Genomic DNA, 16816 nt, shown 5'->3' on the forward strand with positions numbered 1-16816 from the left:
ACATTCATCTTTCATCCATATAGCTACCTTCTTCTCTTTTCTCGCTCGCTCTCTCTCTCTCTTCTCTTTCAATAATGGAGTTGGGAAGCATACTCCACTTCCTTGAGGATAAGACCATTCTCATCACTGGAGCCACTGGCTTCCTTGCCAAAAGTACATATATTATTCTCTCTTTCAATGTATAATTCATTCATATTACTAAATGTATTTATGTGTTTGGTTCTGTCAGTTCTGGTGGAGAAGATACTCAGGGTTCAACCAAATGTTAAGAAACTATTTCTTCTTTTAAGAGCTGCCGATGCTAAGTCTGCTACTCATCGCTTGCAAAATGAGGTACTATACTATTAATACTCACTTAATTACTCTCTTACACTTGCTTGATTTTCCAGCTAATATATATGCATGTTGTTGCAGATCATAGGCAAGGACTTGTTTAGATTGCTAAAAGAAAACTTAGGTCCAAACTTCAATTCCTTCATAGCACAAAAGTTGACACTCGTTCCAGGAGATATTTCTCGCCCGGATTTGGGTTTGGACTCTCATTCTATTCTCAAGCAACAAATTTACGACCAAACACATGTTATTATTAATTTAGCTGCAACTACCAACTTTGATGAAAGGTACATAGTACATACATATATATTCTGATGCTCTTTTTTATTTTCCTTTAATATATAATTAATAAATGAATATTATATTGCAGGTATGATATATCGTTGGGCCTAAATACCTTTGGGGTTAAGCACGTCATAAACTTTTCCAAAAAATGCACTAAACTCAAGGTGCTTGTACATGTATCAACAGGTTTGTATATATATATACTTGATTATTATTAGGTACTAATTAAGCTAGTTATTAAAATGAGACAAGGAGTGTTGTTACATGATTTTCAGCTTATGTGTGTGGTGAGGGAGAAGGTCTAATAATGGAGAAGCCATATGAGATGGGTGTTTCACTAAATGGAGTTGTTGGATTAGACATCGATGCCGAACACAAACTCATACGTCACAACTTAACTCACCTTCAACACCTGGGAGCCACAGAGAACGAAATTAAAGTTGCCATGAAGGACTTGGGTATTACCAGGTTAGTTTCTCTATCAATTATATTATATTTAATAATTAAAAAAATTATAATTAATCAAAATTTATCTTATTTAATATTTATAATAATTAATAAATACTAAATAAAATAAATTTTAGTTATTTTTTGTTTACCTAACATTATTGTTATATTAGATTATAGTGTAGAGATTACCAACACTTAATTAATATGTTAGGCATTGATTGGCACACTACCTTAGACATTGACACGTGTATATTGACTATACGGTACCGTAGATATGGAGTAGGAAACATTGTCATTACTCATTAATATTATTATTCACATTATTGAGGAATGAGGAGTGAGGACCAGAATTATATATAGTAGCTTTTCCTCTAATAAGAAAGCAACAAGCCAACAACCGAGTCTTTGTTTCTTCTTGATGATTATTATCAAAGTATCATGTCTCCATCTTTCAGCAAATAGAAAAAAATGATCAACATAGATATGGGAGGAGACTTCATTCTTTTTGTTTAGATTCCAATATTTATTGCTATTTTGTTGGAAAACGACATATAGGAAAAATGAAGAGACTATGTATTTTGGTCGTGCCTTTTTAGTTTGTCCAGTTTATTGCTTATTATTTGAAATATAAACTAAATCACCACATTACATTTTATCATTATATTACTACCGAAGAAAATGAACGATCATTCATGCTCAAATTAAATATACGAGTCAATTTCAAGAAGACAACCCTACCTTATATATATTTTAACTTTGAATAGATTTAACTTAGTCTAACAAATTAGGTCTAATAAAAGAAAAGAAAGAAATAACCTTCCCTTATATAAATAGGCGGTGGAGTAATTTAATGGTGTTAGGAAATTAAATAAAGAAAATGAGGGTTTGGTTTATTGTCCATTAAATCCCGAAATAACTCCCTTACCAAACACGAGCAAGTCCTGCTTGAAAAAAGCCACATTTGATCAGGCTTCATAAATTCCTGAGATATGCATGGTCCCTTTTTTCTGCTGATACTGAATTGGGCCGAAGCCCAAAGACATATGAATAAAAAAAAAACGTGTGTGTGTGTGTGTAGGGCAAAGAATTATGGATGGCCAAACACATATGTAATGACAAAAGCAATGGGAGAGATGATAGTAGAGGAGGAGAAAGGCAAAGGAGAGTTGGGTGTTGATATTGTCATTGTTCGTCCTTCCATAGTTACCAGCACCTTCAAGGACCCATTCCCCGGTTGGGCCGAGGGTGTTAGAACCATTGACAGTCTTGCTGTTGCTTATGGTAAAGGAAAACTCACTTGCTTCCTTGGAGATCTCAACGCCATTGTTGATGTCATACCAGCAGACATGGTGGTCAATGCAATACTAGTGGCCACGGCAGCTCATGCAACTCATCGTGCTAATGGTAATGGCATATATCATGTTACTTCCTCTGTTCGAAACCCACTTCGAAACTGGAATCTGCAAGACGTGGGGTACAGGTATTTCACGGCCAAACCATGGATCAACAAGGATGGTAAGGCAGTGAAGGTTGGGAAATGCAAAGTGCTGAGTAACATGGACAGCTTCAACAGACACATGTTCCTCCGCTACTTGCTTCTCTTAAAGGGACTGCAGCTGGCCAACACTGCCTTTTGCCACTTCTTCCAGGGGACCTATCTTGATCTCAACAGGAAGATTCAGATCGTCATGCGCTTGGTTGACCTTTACAAGCCTTACTTGTTCTTCAAGGGAGTTTTTGATGATATCAACACACACAACTTGAGACAAGCTCTGCTCATGGACACTCATCTCTTTTACTTCGATCCCAAGCTCATCCATTGGGATGATTACTTCCTCAACACTCATCTCCCTGGTGTCGTCAAATATATCTTCAATAAGAATTATTAATATATATCTTATTTTTATTTCTTAAAGCAAGCTAGCTAAGGCAGTAGGTATTAACTTGTTAGCAAACCGCCAAATTTATATATAATTATCCTCACCATGCTTTCTTTAAGATTGCAGACTTATTTTACGTTACTTTAACGTTAATTATTCTGAAAAATAGAAATTTTCTAATATAAGTGTTTTAAGGGTAGCGTGTATGATGCAATAAAGAGGTGGAGAAAATGTTTGGTATCCTAGATATATGATTATAGTTGCCATATTCAAACTTGAAATATGTTGAGCGCTCTGCTATTTCCCCTGTGATGGCGCTGATACGTATTTTCAAATTTGAATGCAAATGGGACCGATGTGTAAGCTTTTTAGTTATAGCTAGGAACTAACATTTACTACCCTATGCTGCTATACATTGAATATGGATGACCAACTCTTCCAAGCTAAGTAACCAACAATTAATTCAATTCACTCCTCGGATATTTCTTTTTAGTAAATAGGAGACTAGCTACTCCAGAGAAAAAAGAACCAGCAATGATGATATCTATATCCAAACGATGATGATGGTCATTCAGAAACTTGCATTGTTACGTTGCCTCTGGGTCTGGGCTGTACTGTGGTCCTACAACTTTTTTATGGTGCTCTGCTCCGTCAACATAGTAATTAATTAAAGGGTAATAAAACATTCATCAAGTTACAAACAAGATGTAGATGAACATTCATAAACTATTATATTACTCTATTAATATATGTTAACTAAGAAAACATTGCACATGGTTGTCATTGAAATTATTAGAATTCCCATCCCCATGCTGCCATGCCATGCATGTACAAACAAATACGTAAGGAAAATACAACAACTAATAATGATTCTTTGACTTTTCACATCACAGTATATGACTACTTCTTCCCCGCCCCTAGAACATGGGAGACAGCACATTTTTATTTCAAGAGAAGAATACTCGCTTTTAGGTATATATCTACGAATATTTCATGTGGTGGACCTACGCTACCGTATATAATTAATATCGGCCTAATTAGTTAGGTGGGACTTTCTTTGAGTAAACGTATCATTTTTATTCCTTCTTTTATATAAATGTTTTTATGATATTCTACAAATACTATTAATAAAATCCTTTTATAAAATGAAAAATTAAGAAAGATAAAATATTTTGCAAACATTTGATAAGACCTATTTATATATAAAAAAGTCTAAAATCAGTAATTTTATTAAATTCTGATCAACATATAATCATTAAAAAAAATAAATAATTTTACGTTATTAAATGAAATTTTACATTACTAAAAACATTATTAATTGTTACTTAATAGTTATAAATCATAAAAGTTATCTATATAGGTATGCCACTGATGCATGGTATATGTAATGTGCACTTTATTTTCGAAATAGTGATTGCGTGCTAACCCACGAGAAAGAGGCAAATGTCCAACCAGCCTTCAAATTTATTAATTATGTTGGTCGTTGAACGTTGATGCATGCAAATTGGTTCTACGATTCAGAGTCAACATTGTATTACTATTGCACAGAAACCAAACACGTTCACAGTTAATGTTTGCATACTTGCATGTGACTGCCGCTGCGATATTTCTAACATGGCATGTATGTTAGGCTTGCCTTAATGTGCGAAGAAATTAAACCATCAATCTTTACTTTTAACTTAAAATTTAAAATGAATATGACCTAAAATGCTAAAAGTAATAATCCTAGATAAATTATACACTAAATGTAAAATATTAGGTGATTAATATATTTTTTTGATCTTATATTTACTCTTTTCCAACAAAACAAGCATGATTTATATAATATAATTGCCGCCAATTTTGTTTTATTAAATTTGGGTGGCCACGTAAGAGTGTCAAGTAGGTGAACAATAGACTTTTTCATATTCAAGTTTCACACTCCTCAGAAGGTTATTAACTTAAGACCACAAGCAAATTATTACTTTATTAGCTTATATTATATAGCGCTCTTCTAATATATAACCCAACTCTTATATATATATATGTGGCATGGGATACCACATTTCATCATCCACTAACTAAATAAGTTTCTATCTTGGTTTTTTCATCACGTCCCAATAATGGAAATAGGAAGCATAACTGAGTTCCTTAAGGATAAGAATGTTTTGGTCATTGGTGCCACGGGCTTCCTTGCAAAAAGTGATTCTCTTTTTCTTTCTGTCGCTCTCTATATCTCAATTATTCTTTGCTTATATTAATTTATATATTATTGTGCATTATTTCACACAGTTTTTATAGAGAAGATACTGAGAGTCCAATCCAATGTGAAGAAACTTTATCTTCTTTTGAGAGCCAAAGATGCTGAATCTGCCACTCGCCGATTGCACAATGAGGTGATTATTACAACTTTTATATAACCAAGAGTTTGAAATATATTATATATTAGCAAGAATAACTTCATGTATATATCTGTTATTCTTGGCCTTTCAAAAACACATATATACGAACATGAATGCAATAATAATTCACTAATGTACATATATAATGTATATAGCTAATATATAATTTGTTTTTCCTTTTTTCCCCGGCGATATCATAGATTTTAGGGAAGGAATTGTTCAGATTATTGAAGGAAAATGTGGGTGCAAAGTTCAATTCCTTTGTCTCAGAAAAGTTGACTCTTGTTCCTGGAGATATCTCTTATGAAGACTTTAATTTGAAGGACTCCATTCTACGCCAAGAGCTTTACAATCAACTTGATGTTATAGTTAACTTAGCTGCGACAACAAACTTCGACGAAAGGTATATAAATATATATCAAGCTAAGTTGTGTACATAAATAATGTATGATTGTTAATATATAAATGCAGATACGATGTTGCATTGGGTTTAAATACATTTGGAGTGAAGCATGTATTAAGCTTTGCCAAAAACTGCACTAAACTCAAGGTGCTTGTCCATGTATCAACAGGTTAGTAGTTGCAAATTTGGTCAATTAATTATAATGTGATTACCAATTAATTTATGTGAAGAATATAATTAAATAATTGATGATGGATAGCATATGTATGTGGGGAGAGAGGAGGAGTGATAGTAGAGGATCCACACAAAATGGGAGTTTCACTAAATGGAGTGCAAGGACTCAACATTGTTGAGGAAAAGAAGATTGTGGAGAACAAGCTGAAGCAACTTCAACAGGATGGAGCCACAGAGGAAGAAATCAAAATCTCCATGAAGGACTTAGGCATGGAAAGGTGATTAATTTATCTATATATATCAATCAATCACAATCTAATTAATTCATGTTAATTAAGGAATATATATACTAACAAATTAAACAACAGAGCAAATGAATATGGATGGCCAAACACATATGTGTTTACAAAAGCAATGGGAGAAATGCTAGTTGAAACTTTAAAAGAAGATATGCCAGTGGTTATTCTACGTCCTACAATCGTTACTAGCACCTACAAAGAACCTTTTCCTGGTTGGGTGGAAGGCGTAAGGTAACTAATTCATTTCATAATTTTCTTTCCAAGCTGAGGCAATGAGTAGTTTAACTATCTGTGTATGTGTTGCAGAACCATCGATAGTTTAATTGTTGCGTATGGTAAAGGAAAATTAACATGCTTCCTTGCGGACCTTAAGAAGGTGTTTGATGTGGTAAGTAGAGTGAGTAATAATTAAGGTTGATGATGTTGTTAATGTGTATGTATTAATGAATGAATTGAAATGCATGGAGGAGCAGATACCAGCAGACATGGTAGTGAATGCAATCCTTGCAGCAATGGTGGGTCATGCGAGCAATAATGAAGCATGTGATGAGATGATATATCATGTAGGGTCGTCGATGGCAAATCCAGTGAAATACCATGATCTGCGTGACTATGGATTCAGATATTTCAGCGCAAAACCATGCTTAGACAAGGAAGGAAATGCCATAAGAGTTGGCAAGGTTACGGTATTGGAGAGCATGGCTAGCTTCCAGAGATACTTGTTCATTCGTTACTTGGTTCCATTAAAGGGGTTAGAGCTAGCGAACTTAGCATTTTGCCACTACTTTGAGGGAACCTATGTAGACATCAACAGGAAGATCTCTATTGTTAAGCGTTTGGTTCAACTTTACAGGCCCTACTTGTTCTTCAGTGGCATGTAAGTATAAATATAATTTATTTCTTTCTTGGTTCTTATTATATATAAATATAATTGTATGTTTATTTGATTTGGACACAGATTTGATGACATCAACAGAGAGAAATTGCAAATGGCAGCCAAGCAAGGTGGAGCAGAGATGGATTTGTATTATTTCGACCCAAAAGTCATTGACTGGGAGGACTACTTTATGAATGTCCACTTCCCTGGCATTGTCAAATATGTCTTCAAGTAGTGAAAGGAATATATATTATTATACTATCGACTATAGACTATAGACTCATTGATTGGTCACCTCATTTATTGTAGTTTATGCTCTCTTTTTTTTTTTGTCAGAATTGTAGTTTATGCTAAAAACAACGCCTAGGATCATCTCACCATGAATGCATTAACTAGGCCTACGGGCTTTATTCCTTAACCATGGGCCTTATATATATGCGTCATGGGACTCTATTTCAATCATGTTAAACCATATGCCTCTTAATATGTTGGATTCGGATTCAAACCGTAATGAGCTCACTAAGTATTAAATATGAACTTTTAAGTGTTATGTGGATGAATGTGTAGTGTGGATGTGTTGTGAAATTTAATATTGGAGTTGTCCAATCTACTTGACAAAAAAAATCAATTATATTATTTAAATATTTTATATCAATCTATATAATCAATCTTCGCTATCACAAAAACAAACTACGGTCAATTTAATATGCTTAATACTATGGTGCTGAAATGAATGATTTTCAGCACATGCTAAAACGATGCGGATACATATTACAAATGACGCGTATTAGTGTTGATGTAATACGAAGAGAAATGAACAGAGTAAAAATAGCAGTTGGCAGAAATTTATATGAAACACATGAGATAATTATGTAAGCGATTAATTGAGCAAATTGGGTGATTAATTATCTTTTAATTTCAAAAGAATTGAGTTGTTTTTATTTTAAGGTTGTATGTGGGCTTTTTTTTTTTTGAAGAAAAAGTCTCTCTACAAATTTTTTTGTATAGTTTGAGCATGGCCCATGAAACTTTTTTTACTAACTTATATCTAGCTGTTCTTCACAGCCGAGGCCTGAGTTAGATGACCACTTTGTGTGTCTTCCATAGAGCTGCACCGAATTCAAGTCCTCTTGGAGGAATATAGAATCATTTATGTGTACTCCCATGTAGTGTGTGTGAGTGAGTTGTGTGAGTGTGTAATACATGGGTGTATGGATATAATACCTAGGATTGGAGGTTGTCCAATCTATTTGACCAAAAAAAAAAAAAATATATCTAGCTGTTCTTCTAAGATAGTCTCTCATGATTATTTATTTATTATTTATAATATTTTTTTAGGTAAAAAAGTTGTTTTTTTTTATTTTTTTAGTATTTTATTTTTATTATTTAAATTTTATTAAATATACTAAAAAATAAAAAAATTTATTAAAAAAATATTTTTTAATAACTTAATAATACTTAAATAAATACTATAACTAAGAACGGACTTAGAGGTTTCTCCTAACATTTTAAAAAATTATATTTATATATAAGATATGTGTTTAAAGAAATAAAAAATATTATATATATATATATATTATTTTTTACTATATGATAAATTTATGTCTTTTACTAATATTTTTTATTAATTAATTTAATATCATATTTTAAATTTTTGTACTTTTTGAATTAGATTTTATATAATAATTTTTATATCTATTTTTTAATTTTTTTATATTAACATATTTAACATTTATATTATTATATAGAATATTAATAATAACTTACCTAATTATGTTTTGACGATAATCGCATTCTACACTTTAGATAATTTTTTTTTATAAAAAAGTATTTATTTTTTTTCTAAATTTATGTTGTTAAAAAAAGATATCTTGTATTTTATAAGAATATTGTGTCTTTTAAATAATTAATAATTAATAATTTATTTTTAAATTTTTTAAAATTTTTGAAAGAATTAATTTAAATTAATAAGATACATGATAATTTTTTAACTAAATACACTACAAACTATTGATATTTTATAATTTTATAATATACTATTGAAATTAGGTGTTGTCTATGGTGCCTAGTTATATTCCGTGCCTAAGAGTGGCTATACCAAGTTGACCTGTAATTATGCAACACGTGGTGAATTGACTAATAAATTTGACACATGTGGCTATTATTGAGGCATGGTAACTCTGCTAATTAAGAATGGTAATTTTGAGTGTGCGTATTTAGTCTAAACAATCAATTAAATTTGTGCAAAAATAAAAAGAGAAAATTTCACTTTTCATTTTTGAGGAATGTTAAAATAATATTTTTTTCTTTTTATTTGTAAAATATAAATTTTTATAATTTTTAAAATTTATTTTTTTATCCATTTTAAATTTTTTGTATTAACTAATGTTAATTTTATCTATTTTTTAAGAAAATTAAATTATTTTTTAGAAAAATATCCTTTAACAAAAATTTTATTTTTTCGTCACTAAATTTTTTATCAAAATATCCTTTAATAAATTATTTTTTATTGATTAAATTATATTTTTATCAAATTTTTTTAAAAAATTAATAATTAAATTATTTTTAAGATATTTTTCAATAATTTTTTAATTATTAAATTGTGATTTTAACAAAATTTTTATTAATAATTATAGTTATATTTTAGTTTTAATTTTTTGATATCAATATGTATTATGTTAACATTAAATAAAAAATTGGTAAGATTATTTTTCGATATCAATATATATTAATTGTTATACATATTAACAGTGATAAATTTTTTTTATTTAATATTAAAATAATATATATTGATATAAAAAAATTAATAAAAAATATAAAAATAATTCTTAATTAAAATTTTGATAAAATTACAATTTAATAATAAAAAATTTATTAAAATATATCTTAGAGAAAAATAATTTGATTATTAAACTTTTTTTAAAAATATTTTGATAAAAATACAATTTAATCAATAAAAAAGAATTTATTAAAGGATATTTTGATAAGTAAAATTTAAAGAAAAAAAAATTTTGCTAAAGAATATTTTTATAAAAATAATCTTTTTTTTGGAAAATAGATAAATTTAATACAAAAAATTTAAAATTGATTAAAAATAAATTTTTTTAAAAGTTATAAAAGAGAATAATGTACATTTTACAAATAATTACTATGTTTAAACACTTAAATACAAGTAAGGACAACAATATATATTTCACCTGTCACTATTTTATTGGTTAGTCAACTCATAGTTACTGCTAATCACCACTATCACAGCCACCAAAGTTGCAGCCTTAAAATTATTATATTTTATATTGTTGATGTGAAAAAGAATTTATAATATATATATATATATATTTTTTTTGATAAATTTTATTAAAAAATTAATTCAATAATTATATGTTAATTTTTTTATAGAATAAAAAATATAATAAAAAAATAAAAAAAATTCATCTAAAATTTGACTCCTCCATTTTAAAATTTTTAATATATTCCTATCTATAACCAATTATAAAATTGATATGGTTCGAAGGTATTATAATTGAAAAATATATTCTTTCAGAAATGTTAATTTGGATTAAATAATGTTTGAATTATTGTGGTAAAAAATTAAAAAATAAATGATGTTAAATTAGACTTGGTTATTTATGTGTCACTTAACTAACACGTATTATATGAGATTGTCTTAAAAACAGCACCTACATATAAGTTAGTGAAAAAAATTTTATAAGCTATGCTCGAACTATATAGAGATCTTCACATAGAGACTTTTTTTTAAAAAAAAAGTCCACACACACAACCTTCACCAAAAAAAAAAATCAATTTTTTTTAAAATTAAAAAATAACTAATTACCCAATTCACTCAATTAATCACTCACATAATTATCTCATGTGTCTCCGACAAATTTCTATCAACTGCCACTGAGTTCATCTCTTATTCTATCACATCCACACTAACTCGCATGGTTTATAATATATGTCTGCGTCATTTCAGCCGGTATTTCAGCACCATAACATTGGGCTTCAATTAAAGCCACATGTTATAGTAAAAACTAATAACGATAATGAAATCTAAGCGCGCTAGTTTTAATTCCAACAATCTGTATTATATCATGGCTTATATATTATTTTAGTGGCAAATGCCTTTTCAGTTTTCACACAGCTTCATCTATGCATAAACTCATACAAGTGCCCCTTTTATTTCACACACTCAACTCAAGCCTTACTATTTGCAAATTTGGAGCCTTTAGTTTCTTTCCCCTTACTTCTAGCTAGGTTGGACCTTAGAGTTCGATTAGGATGCATAGGTACATATTTAAAATTATAATATATTTAATCATCATATTGCAGTGGAGATAATTCCATTAACTAATTCCTCATGTGAGATATATATACACAAGTTGTTGATGTGTCAAGTAGATGTTTAACTAAGTCACCAAACAATAATTTAATAAAAAAACCTCATCAAAATGCAACATTGCAACTTATACTTTTTCTACATATATAATATAATTCAGAAAAGGATAGGTTTTCGATTTTCCTTTCTCGCCTTTGAACATCAAAAGTCTCACGCCTCTTTGACCATGAAAAAAAAAAGGGAGCGGTGACATAGTAGAAATCTAACAACGCAATTACATAGTAGACGTGCCTGATTTAATTGGTAATTAATTTAAAATACTACAAGTGGGTTACTAATTGAAACAATTCAATCAAACAGTAGTCCACTAAGATCACTTATGCATCAATCAAATTTAACTCTTTTTTTTTTTTTTACTTTTTCAACAAATGGCAATAGGACATTTGTTAATAACATTCTTAACAAATCTAGCTATGAGCATATATGGTACATATATTTAGCATTTGCTACACCGATAATCATCATTTACGTCATTTTTGTTGCAGAATTTGGAACTGAAAAATAAAGAAGCATATCTAGGTTCAATGTGGGTACGTCATACATGATAGGTGCCAATGTCGACATAGGACACGTGGTTTGATGTTGTGGGTTCCCCGTATTATTCTTCTTCCATGAAAAGTAGGGATAGTTGAAAAACATAATTGTGTTTGTAATTCTATTAAATAATAGTAAACATTTTAGAACAATCAAGAAGAGAAAGACACATGGACAATATCAAGATATAGATATGGACAAAAACCATAGGGTTGTAAGTGTTGCCGATAAATCGTATGTACGACTTAGCCACTAAGATAACAGCCGAAGTTGAATTATGGTTATGTAAAACGTGAAAAGCATGTGTGTAAATAATAATAATAATAAAAAGAACAACAGTATTTGTTTTTCCACAAAATAGAATGTTGTGTTTGTGATTGTGTGACATGCTAGAGAATAGTAGAGTTGACTATTGAGAGAGCCGTCATCAGTCATGCATGCCGAAATAGGCAGTCATCTATCTCTTAATTATCTTTATCATGTTGACATTCATGTCTATTATATCTATCTATATTCTGACCTCCCCGACAAAATTCTATATAATTATTACCATGCATTCACGTTTTGATTTTAAAATTTTAAATGTCCTTTTTTCCCTATCAACAATCTTTGGTTATAGATGTAAACAATATATACTTTCGATATAGAAAATATGAATTCAAATCTTAGAGTAAAAAGAAAAACAAATAAAATAAAATAAGAGACTAAGGCTGAGTTTAGTAAAACTTTTTTAAGAGATGTTTGTGTTTTTAAAAAGTACAAGCACTTTATTTTATGTTTGGTAAATTAAAAAGTTTAAGTGTTTGTATTTGCGACTTTTAAAAGTTAGGAATGCTTTTAAAAACACCTAAGTGAGAACTTTTCAAAGCATGTGCTTATCAAATTTTATTTATTTTCCCGCACATATTTTCTGCTATTATATTGCCATTGAAATTCTCGTATATTTCTAACTTCTCATCCTAACCTTCACAAATTCTAATACAGTCTTCATATATTTTTTATTTTTCAACCTAATCTTCACAAATGTCAACACAAATACATTTCTATCATATATTAAGTATAAACTTCTATCTATTTATATTATTTTTTTGTGCGTTATTTTTGTATTTTTCAGTAGATTTATGATCGTTTGTTTTTTATCTGTTCTTTAAAATGTGAAGAGGTTGACTTGGTTTATGAAAATCAATTATAAATTTTTTCTTGCATAAATATTAGTTAAAATTATAATAACAACATGTATATACATATGTAAATATAGATATATAATCATAAGAGTAGTTTATTTGAGATAAGTGTCCCATTTTTTGTGATCTGAAAAGGTGAGTCAATATATAAATAATTTTTTATTTTAAAATTATTTTATTTTAAAATATTATATACAATTTTAAAGAATTTGAAAAAAATTATTCTTCCTTATAATTATAAATATGTTTATTATAAATTTTTTAAGTTTTAAAAGATGTTTTACCAAATACAATTGTGGCACTTGTTAAAAGTTATTTTTAATTTGATTTTATCAAATACAAGTGTCGCAGTCTTTAAAAAAGCTCTCTTTTAAAAGACAGTTTTCATAAACTACTTTCAAAAAATAAAAACTTTACCAAAATGTTGGATTTTCATTTCCAATAAGAAGGTGCCAATCATTTTTATCCTAATATAATCTTATATATATTTTTTAAATAATAAAAAAAAGAATCACATATTTTATGAAAAGTTTTATTGGAATATTTATTACATACTATGCAATATTATACAACAAAAATCAGAAAACTAATTATTGTATATCAAAAATATTTTTTATAGATCAACTTTAATTTTGAGGTATACCTCGTTTTGTACAGTAAATTTTTTTGTTTGTCAATCTCCAAATATAATTCGGATACTTCGAAAAATACAATAGACAAAATTAAAGTGAGAGGTGGGGTAAAATTGAAGGTGAAAGGTGAGGATTGTAAAAGTATTGATAATGAATGATAAATTTAGAAAATGAAATTTTGAATAATATTTAAAAAAAAATTTTCAAAGTTTCAGTTCCTATATTTAAAAATTTTAATCTCATCTGTTTTTGCTTTTTAGAGGCACCGAAAAAATTAAATTTTATGTCTTATAACTAAAATTTTAATTCTAAACTCTAACTACCAAAAGATATTACTAAATTTCAATCCTAATATTATGTAGCAAAGACAGCCTTATAGTTTGAGAAAAATACTGGAGTAGTGAGGTATAATTGGAATATTGAATGCATAGTTATGGATATGTAGAAATTATTTATTTAAATGGCGAATTATAGGCGTATAAATAAAAAAGAAAAATAATTTGGAGGTATTATACTAAAAAACAAAGAGATATTAGGCGTAATGGTGGAGCTTAGTTTAGACAAGGGGGGGCCATGACCACCCCAAATTTTTTATAAAAAAATTAGTAGTACTTTTTCAAAAAGATAAAAAATAGTTCAATTGGTTTAAATACTTTACTATGACTTAAAGTATCCAATAAGTTCAATAAACAACACTCTCTCTACCTTTAAACTCAAATATAAAAGATTAGATATTTTTTATTTATTTAATTTAATATTATTTTATATTTTATTATTTATTTAATTTAATTATTTATATGATAAAAAATAATAAAATATTTAATAAATATTAATATATTATATTTGTATAAATTGATAAAAAAATTCAATAAATATTATAAATTTTAATATTTATCCTTCTAACTTTTTCTTTAAATATTCTACAGAATATATATTCAAATTTTTATATATAATAATAATGAAAAATAAAAGAATTGATGCATTTTTAAGAGGAAGGCTAATATTTAAGAAGGAGAACATATAACTTTTACAATATCAACATCTGTAGATAGTTCTTCTACTTTAATGAATCACAAAAAAAAAGTGAGATACAACCTTCAAAAATTCAAAAAGTTATATTTGATGAGTTTGACTTTAATTTTTTGGAACGAGATCCTGAAAAATGACTTTAAATTTGACAATATCATCCAAACTAGAAAAATGAGATTAGACGAGCTTATCTTAAATGGAATCCATATCAAAAACATTTTGATAATTATTTTCTATTTGACTCTCCAAAATTTTATTTCAAGTTCCGGCACTAATTAGGCGTGATCCTAAAACATATCGATGGGCATTGCGCGTGTTGGGTGTGTGTGTTAGCTGGTCCATATATCTTATCTGGCTATTACAAATTGAACATCACTATCTGTAATCTGCATGCAATTCAACTACAATGCTTCAATCATATCAATTATTGAAATGTCATTTTACAAAACGTGCGTTCTATACGTACATATATTCTTTCCCCAGGTCGGCAACACTCATCACTCACTAGCTACTTCTTCATAACCCACTCCAAACACGGATCAAACAACAAATACTTTTTTTTTCTTTCTAATAAAAATAATTAATAAGTTCTAGCTAGTTGGTGTTGACAATTTCTATTCTGGTTTTTGTGGTTTTCAAATCTGGTTTTTGTGGTTTTCAACAGTCTTGTATGTATGTATGTGTTGTAAATTAAAGTAGTCTCTAAATAAATAAATGTGTGAACGAGAAATATTAAGCAAGGTAGCCGTGCTAATCATGGAAGCAAACAAAAACAGGTCACATGTCATCACTAAAAGTAATATGGATCAACTTATGAAGGGAACGCACATCGTTTATGTCGACGGATTAACAGCTCCTCATTTAATTGAAATTCTTCATCCGGCCACTATATAACACATGCTATAATTAAAACATATGCAGACACGACAACGACATTCACCGCCGCAATAATAGTACCACTGCTCACCCTTGTCTTATTACATGTCGACCTTTCTTTTCTCATCGAAACTTTCTCTGTTTTGCTCGACTATATATTACATTTGGATTAATCTCCATATACAAGTGTTTTGCATTTACAAGCTTTATAAGTCTAAACGAAACTCACTTATTAAATGCGCTGTTTATGTTACGTGCCTTTTTAACAGAATTTTAAATTATTTCAAATCAATTAACGCACAAATATATAACTTCCATTTTTTAAAAGATTTCGTTTCTTTTTTTCGAATTTCTTGCCAAATTTATTGGATCTCCTTCGTGTATTCTCTCTTTACTTCGTTTTTTTGGATTTTCATGGTTTCTGAAATTAAGCTTTGAAATCGTTTTAAAGATAATGGAACTTTAGAAATACACTCAAATGATTACATAAATACACCCAAACGGTTACAGAAAGGATTACAGAAATACACCAAAAGAATTACAGAAATACATCTAAAGGATTTAAGAAATACACCCAAAACAGGAGGAGACAGTATATTTCTTTTTGAAATCTTTTAATATTTTGCTGATTAAGGATGAGACACATGGCAGAGACAATCTAAAAGAAAAATCTAGAAGAACAGTAAAACAGTACCTTGAATAATGTTTTTTCCTTTTTTCTGGTGATTTTTTATGGAGATTTGTATCTTTTCTTCTTGATTTTTTCTACTCTTTATGAGGAGTTGGAACGTTTCTGCAGAATCGTAGTAGTTTATTTCGAATATCCTTGAATCTTGATGGTTTGCGTTTTGATTGAGGAAGAAGAGGAAGAATGAACACGAAAAATGAATGTGTCGTTAAAGGAAGCAAAAAAGGCTTGTATGTGTAACATGCTTCGTTACATTTTATTTGTTTTTTCATAATTTTTATTATTATTCAATCAGTGTTACATTTTAGAGTTAATAGACTTATATGTTATCGTCATTCGCATATATATAATGATTTCTAATTATTTTTTCATTGAACTTGCTCTATATAAAAAAA

General features: G+C 28.8%; 2 protein-coding genes across 2 annotated transcripts; both read left to right on the forward strand.

The window, feature by feature from the left end:
• On the forward strand, positions 1-3066 carry LOC112784722 (fatty acyl-CoA reductase 3). The gene is made up of 6 exons (XM_025828026.3): positions 1-153; positions 230-333; positions 415-620; positions 704-804; positions 894-1086; positions 2147-3066. The coding sequence occupies exons 1-6, from the start codon at positions 75-77 to the stop codon at positions 2955-2957; spliced, it is 1494 nt and encodes a 497-aa protein (XP_025683811.1). The 5' UTR covers positions 1-74; the 3' UTR covers positions 2958-3066.
• Positions 3067-4987: 1921 nt separating this feature from the next.
• Positions 4988-7554, forward strand: LOC112784733 (fatty acyl-CoA reductase 3). Its single transcript, XM_025828032.3, has 9 exons — positions 4988-5129; positions 5220-5323; positions 5530-5732; positions 5801-5901; positions 5992-6184; positions 6275-6436; positions 6512-6593; positions 6679-7082; positions 7164-7554. The coding sequence occupies exons 1-9, from the start codon at positions 5051-5053 to the stop codon at positions 7315-7317; spliced, it is 1482 nt and encodes a 493-aa protein (XP_025683817.1). The 5' UTR covers positions 4988-5050; the 3' UTR covers positions 7318-7554.
• The last annotated feature ends 9262 nt before the right edge of the window (positions 7555-16816 follow it).

The sequence above is a fragment of the Arachis hypogaea genome, chromosome 3 (genome assembly GCF_003086295.3).
Source record: "Arachis hypogaea cultivar Tifrunner chromosome 3, arahy.Tifrunner.gnm2.J5K5, whole genome shotgun sequence".
Classification (NCBI taxonomy): domain Eukaryota; kingdom Viridiplantae; phylum Streptophyta; class Magnoliopsida; order Fabales; family Fabaceae; genus Arachis; species Arachis hypogaea.